Here is a 12,402-nt window from a genome sequence, read left to right as displayed (position 1 = left end):
TTGGAAAGATGGATGATCTCTACGATGAGTATGGGCCCCTTGCGCAGCTTCATTTCGCTGTCGGAACGAGCTCCAACGCGCTGACCGCACACTAGGTTTGGCAACTTCATTGGTGAAGAGGCCGAGTCTGAGGATGTCTCTGAGGCGGGTGTCAATGCCGATGACTATGTCTACGATGACGATGTCTCCGAGGTGGCAGACCGTGCGACGGGCCAAGAGCACATGGAGATAGATGGTTTGTTCTACCCTTTGAGGCTATGGTACAGGGGGTGTCGCGAAGCTGACTAGATGCGCCGCTTGAGCGCGAGTAGAGGGTCCATCGAACGCCATCATTTTGCACGAGGACAAGCAATACTACCCGACCGCGGAGCAAGTATATGGCGCGGAGGTCGAGACCCGTGTAGAGGAGGAGGATGCGCAGCCCCTCACCCAGCCCATTATCGCCCCTGTCGAACAGAAGAAGTTCAACATCGAGGAGGCGGACCTCCCCCCGGTGTTTTTCGACCGAGAGTTCATGACAGATCTTATGAACTTCCCCGAACAGATCCGAAACGTTGCCTTTGCTGGCCACCTTCACCATGGAAAGACAGCGTTTGCAGACATGCTGGTCCTTGAGACCCATGACATCACCGACAGGCTAGAGCGGAGAGTTGGTAAGAAGAGGGATGAGCAGCTGAGGTACACCGATATTCATATTACGGAGAGGGAGCGTGGGGTGTCTGTCAAGGCTGCGCCCATGACCCTCGTACTCCAAAGCTCGAAGGGAAAATCCCATCTCGTCAACTTCATCGACACTCCCGGCCATGTTAACTTTGTGGACGAAGTTGCAGCATCGTTTCGACTGGTGGATGGCGTGTGTTTGGTTGTGGATGTGGTGGAAGGTGTTCAGATCAACACGGAACAGATCATCAAGCATGCTGTGCTGGAAGACATTCCTCTGACGCTCATCATCAACAAGATGGACCGCCTGATCCTAGAGTTGAAGCTACCACCCAAGGACGCCTACTTCAAGCTCAAACACGTTGTGGAGGAGGTGAACAGCGTCATTGCGGACACAGTCCCTTTGACTGCGGCATCGAAGCGCATCAGCCCTGAAAAGGGAAATGTTCTCTTTGCCTGCACGGATATGGGTTGGTGCTTCACGCTGCCCTCATTCGCCAAGATGTACACCGACGTGTTTGGTGATATCGACACGGAAGAGTTTGCTCGGAGATTATGGGGCGATATTTACTTCAACCCCAAGAAGCGGAACTTTACCAGGAAACCCGTGGAGGACCGCTCAGCAAGGTCGTTCGTCCACTTTGTTCTGGAGCCGATATACAAGGTCTTCACGCATTCTATCAGCGATAGTCCAGAGCAGCTGAAACCGGTACTAGCATCTTTAGGCATAGAGCTCAAGCCTTCACAGTACAAGGCGGATGCGAAGGACATCCTGAAGGCAGTATGCGAGCAGTTTTTCGGCCCGTCGACGGGATTTGTCGACATGATTGTACGCCACATTCCGTCCCCGATGGGAGGGGCTGAGAGAATGCTCGACCGCTACTACACTGGTCCCACAGACACGAAGGTGGCTTCATCGATGAAGGCCTGTGACCAGGATGGACCCTTGATTGTCCATGTCACTAAGCTCTTCAACACCAGCGATGCTAAGAGCTTCTACTCATTTGGCCGTGTGCTTAGCGGTACTGCTCGGCCAGGCATGCAAGTTCGCGTGCTTGGAGAGGGGTACTCTCTGGATGATGAAGAAGATATGGCAATGGCATCCATTGCGGAGGTGTTCATTGCAGAGACGAGATATAATATTCCCACAGACGGCGTTCCCGCTGGAAATCTGGTGCTCCTGAGCGGCGTCGACAACTCGATTGTCAAGTCAGCTACGATCGTACCGCCAAAGCTGGAGGACGATGAAGACGCCTACATCTTCCGGCCGGTGACGCATTTCACAGAGTCGGTTCTTAAGATTGCTGTCGAGCCGATCAACCCGTCCGAGCTCCCCAAGATGTTGGACGGTTTACGCAAGATCAACAAGTCATACCCTCTCATCAAGACCAAGGTGGAGGAGTCGGGTGAGCACATCATCTTGGGAACGGGAGAGCTGTACATGGACTGCGTGCTACATGATCTGCGGCGTTTGTACGCCGACATGGATATTAAGGTCTCAGATCCTGTCACGCGCTTCTGCGAGACAGTAGTCGAGACATCAGCAACCAAGTGCTATGCCATTACTCCCAACAAGAAGAACAAGATTACCATGGTTGCGGAGCAACTAGAAAATGGAATCGCAAAAGACATTGAGACGGGCGCCGTCAAGATCCGAGACCCAATTCGCAAGACGGCCAAGTTCTTTGAGGAGCATCACGGGTGGGACAAGCTGGCGGCCAGGAGTATCTGGGCCTTTGGACCAGAAGACATGAGCCCCAATATCCTTCAGGATGATACCCTTCCCACAGAGGTGAGTAAGAGTACAATCATGCATGCGCGAGGGGTTACTATGCCGCCTTCAAGCGGAGAACCTCATATGCATTGAAAGCTGTTTGACTGACGGGCATCTTTTGGCAGGTCGACAAAAAGCTCCTTGGCACAGTCAAAGAATCGATTCGGCAAGGATTCAGCTGGGCAACCCGTGAGGGCCCGCTATGTGAAGAACGTAAGTTTTACTCTATTCCCTCCTTTCCCCCTGCTGCATTTGGGTTCGGGACAAGCAATGTCTGGGTCCGCCCGGCTGGATTGCTCGAACTCTACACTCCAACTACACATCTCGGATCATCCATATCTGCATCCAACGGTCCCATCTTGCTGCCCTACTCAATGGGCTTCAGATCTACTACATGTCCTTGGCAGTTGGTGATGTGATCATCTATGCTCCGTTGATCACATACCCCGCCAACTGACTGCCAAGATACACTGTCTTGCTACACAGTAATCAACAATGTCACATCCCCAGCTAACATATTTGGGCCACAGCGATCCGCAACACTAAGTTCCGGTTGACCGATGTCGTGCTAGCCAGCGAGGCTATCGCACGTGGAGGTGGCCAAATTATCCCCACATCTCGTCGTGCCTGCTACTCCTCCTTCCTCATGGCGTCCCCACGCCTCATGGAGCCTGTCTACTCCGTCTCCGTCACTGGACCCGAGGACTCATATATGGAAGTGTACAACGTTCTCGCTCGCCGCAGAGGCCACGTCCTCTCAGACGGCCCTGTCGCCGGAACGCCCCTGTACCGTGTCAACGGCTTGCTCCCTGTTATCGACTCCTTCGGCTTCGAGACAGATCTGCGCATCAAGACTCAGGGAAGCAGTATGGTCAGCCTTGTCTTTGACAGCTGGAACATTGTCCCCGGCGACCCGCTCGACCGCGATCAAATCATTCGGCCGCTGCAGCCCGCCTCGGCGCAGGCTACGGCCCGTGACTTTGTGCTCAAGACAAGGAGGCGGAAGGGTTTGAGCGAGGATGTCAGCGTGCGGACATTCCTGGAGCCTGAGTTCTACCAGAGTCTCATGGAGAGTGGGCTGCTGGGCGAGATGTAAAGGAGTAGTCACAGGAATGAAACGGAAGTGGCGGATGATATGAGGAATTGGGATTAAAGGCAATCTGGCTGCCATGTTTAATCACTCTGGCGTATTAGATGTATATACAGTCTGGGATACCAAAATCGAAGACCTCCTTATGAACAGGAGGCATCTGAGCTCATTTTCTGAACTTTGACCCGTCCCATCTAATCAGATAGCATTTTCAACACGCCTCTTCCGTTTCCTCCTTTGAAGACATTGTTGGGGTTTCATCAACCCTGAATGCATTTACTGATCCAAGACTTGTTTGCCAAGCAAAAGGGCAAGAAATAGCGTCATCTTTTGCAGCTTGGGGTCTTCGACTGCATTGGTCGTTCACCCTCTTGGCTTGCTTGGCTTTAAGGTGTTTTCTCGAACTTCAAGCGGTTGTATACACCCAGTGATGTTCTCCACCTGTTCATGCTGGCTGCTCTGCCACATGACCTGGGGTTTTAGGAAGCGAGAGGTTTTTGCTTCCATCAAGAACCGGCCATTACTCTAGAGTCATCAGACCTTCTAGGGAGAGCCCAATAACATATCCCTCAAGCACAGGTTTCGAGCATCTTGTCCAGAACCCCCTTCAGGGTGTCGTTCTCCAGGGCCGCCGCCACGCGCTCCTTGTCTCCGAGCTGCTTGTTGACCTGGTCGTCCTGGCTGTGGCTATTCTCCTTGCAGCGCACGACGACGCGGTAGTTGGGCGGCAGGGCCTGCTCGAGGCGCACGCGGACGCCGAGGCCGATGACGGTGGCCAGGGAGCAGTGGGTGATGGTCGGGGTGATCTCGATGAGGACGGTGACGATGGTGTTGGGCGAGGGGACGACGCCGGGGATCGGGGCCGGGGTGATGTGGATGTCTGGAAGGTTGATGACGGAGAGCTGGCCGAGGGAGACGGGGTGCTCGGGGTCGGAGATGGTCGAGATGAGATCTGAAGACCAACAATATTAGACTCAGTTTGGTACTATTGCACCCGCATCATAAAAACGTACCATATATCTCCTGCTCGTCTATCGGATCGGAGGCGAACTGCTCATCCTGACCACCGAAACTTGGCCAGGAGGTCTCGTCAAGACAGAACGGCTTAGATAGGTATGAGGGCCGCTCGAAAATGATGTCGCTGTACTTGGAGTCAGGGCCTTGGCGCGCGACCACCCTCTTCTGGCGGGTGGGCAGCTGGGAGGCGCTGAGGATGGTTGGGTTGGCGTTGTCGAGGGCGGCAGCCATGATGTCAGGTTCTGAGGCCCGGAGGTCTCCGAGACGTCGGGTTCTGAGACCAAATGTTTCGGCTGGTTTCTACAAATGGAGAGGCAGGAATGGAGCGATGAATTTCGGCTTTTGGCGATTCGTTGTGGCACACGAGGATGGAATGAGGTTGGATCTGGAGGTGGCGTGCATGGAGGGGGGAGGGGAAAGATTTCCAAGCACCCTGACGCCACCAGGTACGTAATTCTGTTAGCGCCCCCGTTATCGCAGGGTCCCTTCTTCCTGTGACCTGAGGGGTGGACCACCACCGCCACTCATGCTATCTGTCCATAACTGCCATCACGTTGGGTTTCAGATGAAGCTTCAACGCCTCTCAGCTGCGCGGCCTTGTCTCCAGTTTGAATACATGGGTGGATATCCGTACCGGCGGATTTGCTGCAATACCTACAATAAAATAATATGCAACTCAATTACTCGCTCGCATGGTGAAAGTAGGGGATGTGCTTCTTGGCGCATAGGGCTGGCAAATGACCACACCTCCCCGCTGGAGCCTAGAAGCAGGTGGTATGATCATGGTGCGAAGGAGCAGAAGCTCTGGAATGCTTCTCGAATCATGGGTTTACGGGGGGTTCCCTGGGGAATCGGGGCTTACTCTCTCAGCAACGGCCAGCCGGATGGGGTTGCTAGAAACGGGCAATGGAGCGGGACCGACTTGTCAATCTGGCATACGTCCATCGAGCCTTGCACCGGCATTGGAAACGAACTGCCGTTAGTACATACATAATAATGTATATTAGGTGTGCTCGATCACCCAGTCACTTGGTGACACTTTCCTGATTGCTCTGGCACAAGAGGAAAAGGGAGACCGCCTCCAGGGCACAAAGAGTCGCACACTGTGTGTTGATGAGCGTTGCAGATTGTCAGAGGAGGCTCCCCGCATTTCAGGGGAGAAGCACTGTCAGCTTGCGCCAACTACTAGTACCCAATAAGGTACATACAGTGGGGGCGCATAAGGTACGAGTACCTACTAGTATTAGTAGCTCGAGTACGGAGTAATGAGGAGTTTGTTGGTTCTAATATCCGCTCGAATAACCCCTACGAATACAGATAGGGGGAGATAATGTCGCGCCGTAGAGCCGCCGAGGCCATGTGGATGGGTTGCATCACGAGATGGCGACATGGTTGATATTGCCTCCATGGTTGCAAGTCATTGCATGTGTACTAACCAGGTCAACAGCGCGGTGGCAGGCATAGTTGTTACAACGGGTGCGGGGGAGGCTGGGACGGTGGAAGGTTAGTGCTGCCGCCTGGTGGCACGGCTGCCCAGCACAGGCGCTGAATCCATGGATGTCACCTCAGAACCTCGGCTTCTTACAGGCCTGGCAGCCCCCTTGCCCCCTGGTAACTGACTTCTCGCATCAAATGCAGGGAGCATGTGAGAAGAGACGCTTCCACCGCCCATTGTCATTTCGGGCGAATGGGACAAATATAATTATATCTAATAATACCAGTACTTACGTACTTGCTGACCAAGATATACTTCACCGAGGTATCCATATAATAGGGGGACGAACCAGATTGTTCCGACATAATTGTTCATGTATCCGTGTTATAGGTCTCATCTCCGACTGGGCTATGCGACGGGCAGGACTTTGCTAGCAAGTCGATAGCCATGGTTCTCTCTTATTGGTGATTTGTTGGAGGGCTGGACCTGTGCAGCAGTCGGCACAGCGTTCCATCACGCCTTCAGGCCAAACTGCAGCGCAGAGATGGTGTACGCGGCGAAGCGGGACAAACCAACCAAAGTACCTGCAGGATGCGTATTACTCGGTGCTAACCTACCCAGGCCGTGTCGTGTCAGAAAGAGTCCGAAACTGTTGCAACTGGCATCAAGGGGCTCTCAGTTCCGGGGATTGCTTACCTGCATAAGGTATATATGGAGGGTAGGTGACACTGCTTCTAGACTCTTTGGGGGCCGTCTACGAAGTACAGCCATCTGCCTACATGTAAGTATTATCCGAGATCGACTTGCCGCATGCAAGTCCCGCGCTGGCCACGTCTCTACACTCTTGAGTATCTGTATTATTAATATTAGGTATGTTGGTCGGATCAATTGATCTACCTCTAGAGTATCGCATGCATAGCCCTAATAGTAGATCTCGGCTGGATACGGTGTTCGGAATAAACGGGTGTGCACTCCAGTCTGCACAGTCACCACAGTGCCCAGTGCTGCTGGAGCCTGGAGGCCCCCCGCAGGCTCGGACCCGTACGTACCTGAAGGTCTGGTGGACTCGGTCCCGGGCGCTACCTGGTGGTCGCCGACCACTACCAGCCCTTAGGGAAGCCAGAATCTGCACAAGAGAGGGCTTAATACCTTGTAGTAATATTATACTATACAGTGTTCGGATATTCTAATTGCACTGATGGGCAACCATGGTCGGCAGCCGAACAGAGCACTGGCACGCTTGAAATTGCAAATCGGCCTGGCTGTGATGGGAACTGTATGGAGTATGTAAGAAGTATTATAGTAAGTAGGTGGAAGTGGAAACTGGGGTTTCCAAACGCGGAGCGCGGTGACTCCCAAAAATCGGGTCTTTTTTTTTAAGGAAACATCTGCCGAGACACACCACGTTCGAAGATGTTCTCCCGGCGCCAACCAACAGCAAAACACTAGGTAGGATTATCTGTCAAGGCCTGAGCAGTTCTTCAAGGACCAATTTATCGAGGCCCTCTTTATAGTATTCCCAGCAGTAATACCTACAGCTCTCTAACACTTCAACTAAGCACTAAGGCAGTAGTAATTGGTGGGACTGGTGTCATGGCACCCTTGGCGCTTCAAATTGAGGCAGGCACGATCGCGCAGGCCATCGATGATGGGAGTTCCTCCTGCCTCACCTAGGCCATTACTTCTCTCGATGATGCCCTCTCTGGAAAATATATCAGCCACTTCCACTCCCAACGTCCAACATTTCTACTGTCCCTCATCTCACATTGTCCACGCTTGAACTTGGCTTCCAGTGGATGGTGGGACATGGCACATCATCACGTTTCGACCATGGTTTTGATACCGGTTCCACCGACTCCAGGCGGTATTAATGGCGCCGCACCAACCGTCTCGAACGATTCAAGATCAAAGATGACACACTTCTGCGCCTACTGGACCGGTCTGGTCGACCTTGTGTCGCCATTCATCGCACATTGAACCCCGAGCACGTTTCAGCCTATACTACGGAGTACATATCCGTAGCACCTTCATCAATATTATTGCTTCTCCCCTGTGCTGTGGCTCCACCTCGACCGCCCAGCTGTGTGCTGTCGTCCAGCCACCCTATACGTGCAATGCGTTCGATCCATGAATCGTTCACTCTTCACCCTGCCTGCCCTGCGAATCTCGGTTGTCGTGTAGTATCAGCCTCAAGAAATTCTTTTCCAGAGTAAAGAAGAGGCAATAATAAGAGAAACAGAAAAGAAGGGGAGATACAGGCTGCGGAGCTATTCCCGCCATTTCCACTTCGGACATAAGAACCCCGTCGGTGTGGACCGACCAAACAGTTCCAACACATGATTCTCACAAGCTTTGACGGAGGTAGAGGGACAGGCACAACACAGGCTTGGGTCCTCAACTTGCAACGGCGCCAAGGGACAACGCGCTATACTAATTACGCATGGGCGGTGAACTGACGGTGATTCTGGTACATAGTATTACTCCCGGTCGCCGTTTTGCGTCCTCCGAGCCTCCGTATATCGTCAAGGTCAATTGCCTTGATCCATATGGGTACGGGGGCGGTACAAGGCTACAGGGTTCTGACGGTGATCTCGAATCATCCCTCGCCCTCCAAACTTGGGATCCTCCACCACCCGCAGGACTGCCTCACTAGCTTGCTGCGACCCATGAGCCATCAGGACCATCAATTGTCAAGTCCCATAATAAGCCCAGGCCACCGCCAATCCAGTGCGCTCCCGTGGCCCTCAGCGTCCTGGACTCCTGTTGGCTTGCCTCGCTGGTGCGCTTGCTGCCTCCCCTTCCCCTCCCTAGCCATCCCGCCCACCCCAAATCCGTCATCGCTCTCTCCTTAGCCTGCCGAGTCCACCAACTACCTATCAAGCGAAAAAGGGACCAGGGGGAACGGAGCGAGAGCAAAGGGACGACGTCTCAACTCTTCACCTCCCCCGCGGCCCTCGCAGACAATTAATCACAATTCGCGCCGTCTACCTTAGCGAGCCTACCGACTTACTCGGTCCCCGACCTGACCGATCACACTGTCGATCACTTCGCATTGCTGGTAGCTTCGCCCGCCACTCCAACCGCGCTTGAAGCCATTCGGCCAGGCTCTCGTTGCGTCGGCTTCATGTCGGGTGGCAGCGTCGCGCCCGACGTCGCCAGGCTGCGCTGACCTTACCCGAATCGAACCGAACCGCGATCCAACCATGTCGAACGATCCGACCGCTCGTCGCATACTACCCCAGAACCCTCAAAACGTCCAAATGAGCTCCTTCACCTTTGCGCCGCAGCAGTACCCTCAGCGGGAAACACAGAAGAGTGCGCATACCTCTCCCGATCACACGACCCGCGTTCCCGGTGATTTGTCTTCTGACTGGCTCTCTGTAGACTATGTGTTCGTCGACGAGCACAACCGCCACAAGCGGCTCAAGGGTATGCGAGTTCTACGGTGGTAGTGCTAGTTGTGTACTACTTCGCTAACCGTCCTGCGCCGTTAGTTATGAGGGCCTGTGAGGGTTGCAGGAGGAGAAAGATCAAGTGCGATGCGGCCACCACCAACACCTGGCCGTGCTCGGCTTGTATTAGACTAAAGCTTCATTGCGTCCGACCGAACGGCTACGACGGCTCTGGCGACCCTACGTACGATGGCCCTCTGGGCCAGCCCGACCAGTTCCAACATATGCCGATGCAGCAGCCTATGATGCAGGCCGCACCGAAAACTAGCCAGACCGTGTATGCGCCTCCTCCGCCAGGGCACTACTCTGATGCTTCGACTACAGCTGGGTACCAAGGCATACCCTATGATGCGCCTCAATCTCACCAGCCTAGCCTCAACTATACCTCCGTACAACCTCCAGTATCTACCATGGATCCGCCATACGCTGGCCAGGGTGTCTTCCCGACGCCCCCTTTACAGCCCAACAACCCGCATGAACCTTCTCCGGAGGCGTACTCTCCCGAATCGTATGCGCAGCAGGATCTCTCTGAACTTCTCGGCAATTTGAAGGTGGACGAGAAAGGAACAGGTATGGCCATATTATGCTAGTTCTTCTCCTTGCCCTGCGGTAGCTGACCGTTGCTTTCAGCGCCGTACCTTAGGAATAAAGCTTCCTTTCGCCGAGAGGAAGAGCCAGCTTTCGAAGACGAGGACGACTTTTCATCCATGCTGCCTCCAGTCAAAGCGGGCCCAGGCTCCAAGATCCGTATCCCTCCTGATCTAATGCCGGAGGAACCAGATGCCTTGAATTATATTGATGCATTTTTCAACCATGTCCACCCATATGTACCGGTATTGAACAAGTCTATGTTTTTACACCAATGGCACACAAGTCGAGAATCAATATCGCCGCTCATCCTCGAAGCCATCTTTGCTCTTGGTGGCCGTTTGAGAGACGACCCTTCTGAGGGGCAGCAGTGGCTTGCCCTCGCTTCAAGTAAGATCGCGGCGAACTGTATGAGGTACTGGGTTACTAACCTGAAGCAGGACATGCTGATTCTTTCATGGATATTCCACGTTTGAGTACCTTGCAGGGCTTATTGCTTATCCTCAAAGCTCGAGAAGCCGTGCCTAAGCGTGGATACTACTACCGCTCCTGGATGACAGTGGTGCAGTGTGTTCAGATGGGTATTGACCTGGGTCTTGATGAGCATTATGATGATCATCAAGCTGGTCGGAGATGTGAATCTAGCCCAGCTGAATGTCAGCTGCGGAAACGCATATGGCAAACCGTGTTTGTCTGCGAAGTCATGGTTGGAGCACCCCAAGGTTTGTGTTCTTCCCTCATCCTTCACCTAGTGAACGAATCAAGTAACCGAATGAACAATAGGACGTCACGACCTTGCCGTGCCGATCGACAGTGTTGATTTCAGTGTTCCGCATCTGGTTGTTGGTGGCGATGACGCTGAGTACCACACCTCTCGAAATTTTACCTATATCTCACGAGTCGTTCGCAACGTACGGAAGATGAGCTCGGTTTATACGCGAGTGAAGAAGAAGAAGGAATGGGGGATTGATCCCGAGATACTGCAGCTCAACCAAGGCTTCGATACCTTTTTAGCCGAGCTGCCAGCAGATCTTTCCGTCAGCTTTCCTCCCGATGGCTCCGCGCCATGGCTGCCGTCTCCATTCCTTGGCAACCTCTTGTCTTATTATTACCTCACCCTTATCCTATATCACCGACCGCAACTGTCTTTTCTCGACCCCGGAGCAAACCCCCAGCAATGGAAGCACCATATGATGGTGTGTTACGACTCTGCCAAGGCATTATGCCGGCTGCAAGAGGCAATTATCAACGTGGGTGGCTTAGAAGGCCTCCACTGCATGCAGAGGGGCTATAGCTTTACTGTCTACGCGGGGCTGTCATGCATCCTTCTTCATCTCGTATGCCACTATTTCGTGATATTTCTTTTTGCTATTATTCGGGCTGACATGAAATCGCAGGTTGCTATAGTCTCACCGGACCCAGATTTGAATACAGATGCCGCCGAGTTCTTTACCCGTCACATGAGGATTATGGAGAAGGTCATGGAGGTCTGGGCCATGCCGGACCTTCGTCAGCAGGTGGAGGCTGTTCGTGAAGCGTTCTCGGCCGACACGCGCAAACGCTTCGTGCTGAAGCCCAGTTTCCCCTACGGAAGCCCCCGACCATCCAATCATTCTAGCCCTCCGCAAGGGTCCCATAGCTACAGGTCGGCCGCTGACCACACAGCATCCATGGACCAGCACCTGGGCCCGCAGACCACTCAAACCGTTAGTTATACTGGCCATCCCATCTCACCTCCTGTTTCGACCGGCGCCGCGGACAGCAAAGGTGACTCCCCAGCTGGACAGCCAATAATGATGATGTCCCAGGGTGACCAGGCACCAGGAGTTCAACAGCAGAGCATGTCGCTCGCAGACCATCCCTCGTGGAATCCGGCCAAAATCTTTGAGTGAGTGATCCCACCCGGGGGTGTAGGCTAGTTCACACCCAGAGCGCTGACCATACGACCTAGGCAATGGAACACATCGTTTGGTACGCCCCCTCCAACGGAGCCGACTTCACTTTCCCAGGCCAGGCCGCTAAATCTATCATCATCTGCAGGCCCGCCGGGTGTCTCCAACCTTCCGGAATATCCAGCTAGCCATGACGCCCTCCAGCCTGGCTCGCAGCAGGTCTCCCCGCAGCAGTACAGTGCCCCCGCGATACCAAGCTTTGTCACCCCAGCGATGTGGCAGGAGTCTGTGGCGAGCGTTTACGAGGACGGCCTGAAACGACCGTGGGATTATGACGGTGGGCAAATGATGAAACGTCGCTAGAAGGGCCTGCCAGATCTTTCTCAGATGATGGTGTGGAGAGCTTGTTGACACGAACTCTGCGCATACTAATGTATTGCGAGTATGGAGAGGGGGCGTAAATGGGTTCGCTTTGCACGCAAAGGAACACCAGA

The 12,402-nt window shown here is 53.7% G+C and overlaps 4 protein-coding genes across 4 annotated transcripts; 3 read left to right on the top strand and 1 right to left on the bottom strand.

Annotated features, from left to right (window-relative positions):
• Nucleotides 1–8: 8 nt before the first annotated feature.
• ACO1O0_003937 (P-loop containing nucleoside triphosphate hydrolase protein) lies at nucleotides 9–3,530 on the top strand (the record flags this gene model as incomplete). The annotated part of the gene is made up of 5 exons (XM_083193380.1): nucleotides 9–28; nucleotides 96–235; nucleotides 312–2,452; nucleotides 2,560–2,647; nucleotides 2,965–3,530. The coding sequence occupies 5 exons, from the start codon at nucleotides 9–11 to the stop codon at nucleotides 3,528–3,530; spliced, it is 2,955 nt and encodes a 984-aa protein (XP_083050328.1).
• A 563-nt stretch (nucleotides 3,531–4,093) lies between these two features.
• Nucleotides 4,094–4,772, bottom strand: ACO1O0_003936 (iron-sulfur cluster assembly protein CIA2; the record flags this gene model as incomplete). The annotated part of the gene is made up of 2 exons (XM_083193379.1): nucleotides 4,094–4,476; nucleotides 4,538–4,772. The coding sequence occupies 2 exons, from the start codon at nucleotides 4,770–4,772 to the stop codon at nucleotides 4,094–4,096; spliced, it is 618 nt and encodes a 205-aa protein (XP_083050327.1).
• Nucleotides 4,773–9,179: 4,407 nt separating this feature from the next.
• On the top strand, nucleotides 9,180–10,492 carry ACO1O0_003935 (Zn(II)2Cys6 transcription factor; the record flags this gene model as incomplete). Its single annotated transcript, XM_083193378.1, has 3 exons — nucleotides 9,180–9,405; nucleotides 9,471–9,998; nucleotides 10,059–10,492. 3 exons carry the CDS (start codon nucleotides 9,180–9,182, stop codon nucleotides 10,490–10,492), a joined length of 1,188 nt encoding a protein of 395 aa, XP_083050326.1.
• A 701-nt stretch (nucleotides 10,493–11,193) lies between these two features.
• On the top strand, nucleotides 11,194–11,908 carry ACO1O0_003934 (uncharacterized protein; the record flags this gene model as incomplete). Its single annotated transcript, XM_083193377.1, has 2 exons — nucleotides 11,194–11,212; nucleotides 11,451–11,908. 2 exons carry the CDS (start codon nucleotides 11,194–11,196, stop codon nucleotides 11,906–11,908), a joined length of 477 nt encoding a protein of 158 aa, XP_083050325.1.
• Nucleotides 11,909–12,402: the final 494 nt, after the last annotated feature.

This window comes from Amphichorda felina (assembly GCF_050947745.1).
Source record: "Amphichorda felina strain 45539 chromosome Unknown scaffold_4, whole genome shotgun sequence".
NCBI classification, from domain to species: domain Eukaryota; kingdom Fungi; phylum Ascomycota; class Sordariomycetes; order Hypocreales; family Bionectriaceae; genus Amphichorda; species Amphichorda felina.
This window is presented reverse-complemented; position numbering and strand designations above follow the sequence as displayed.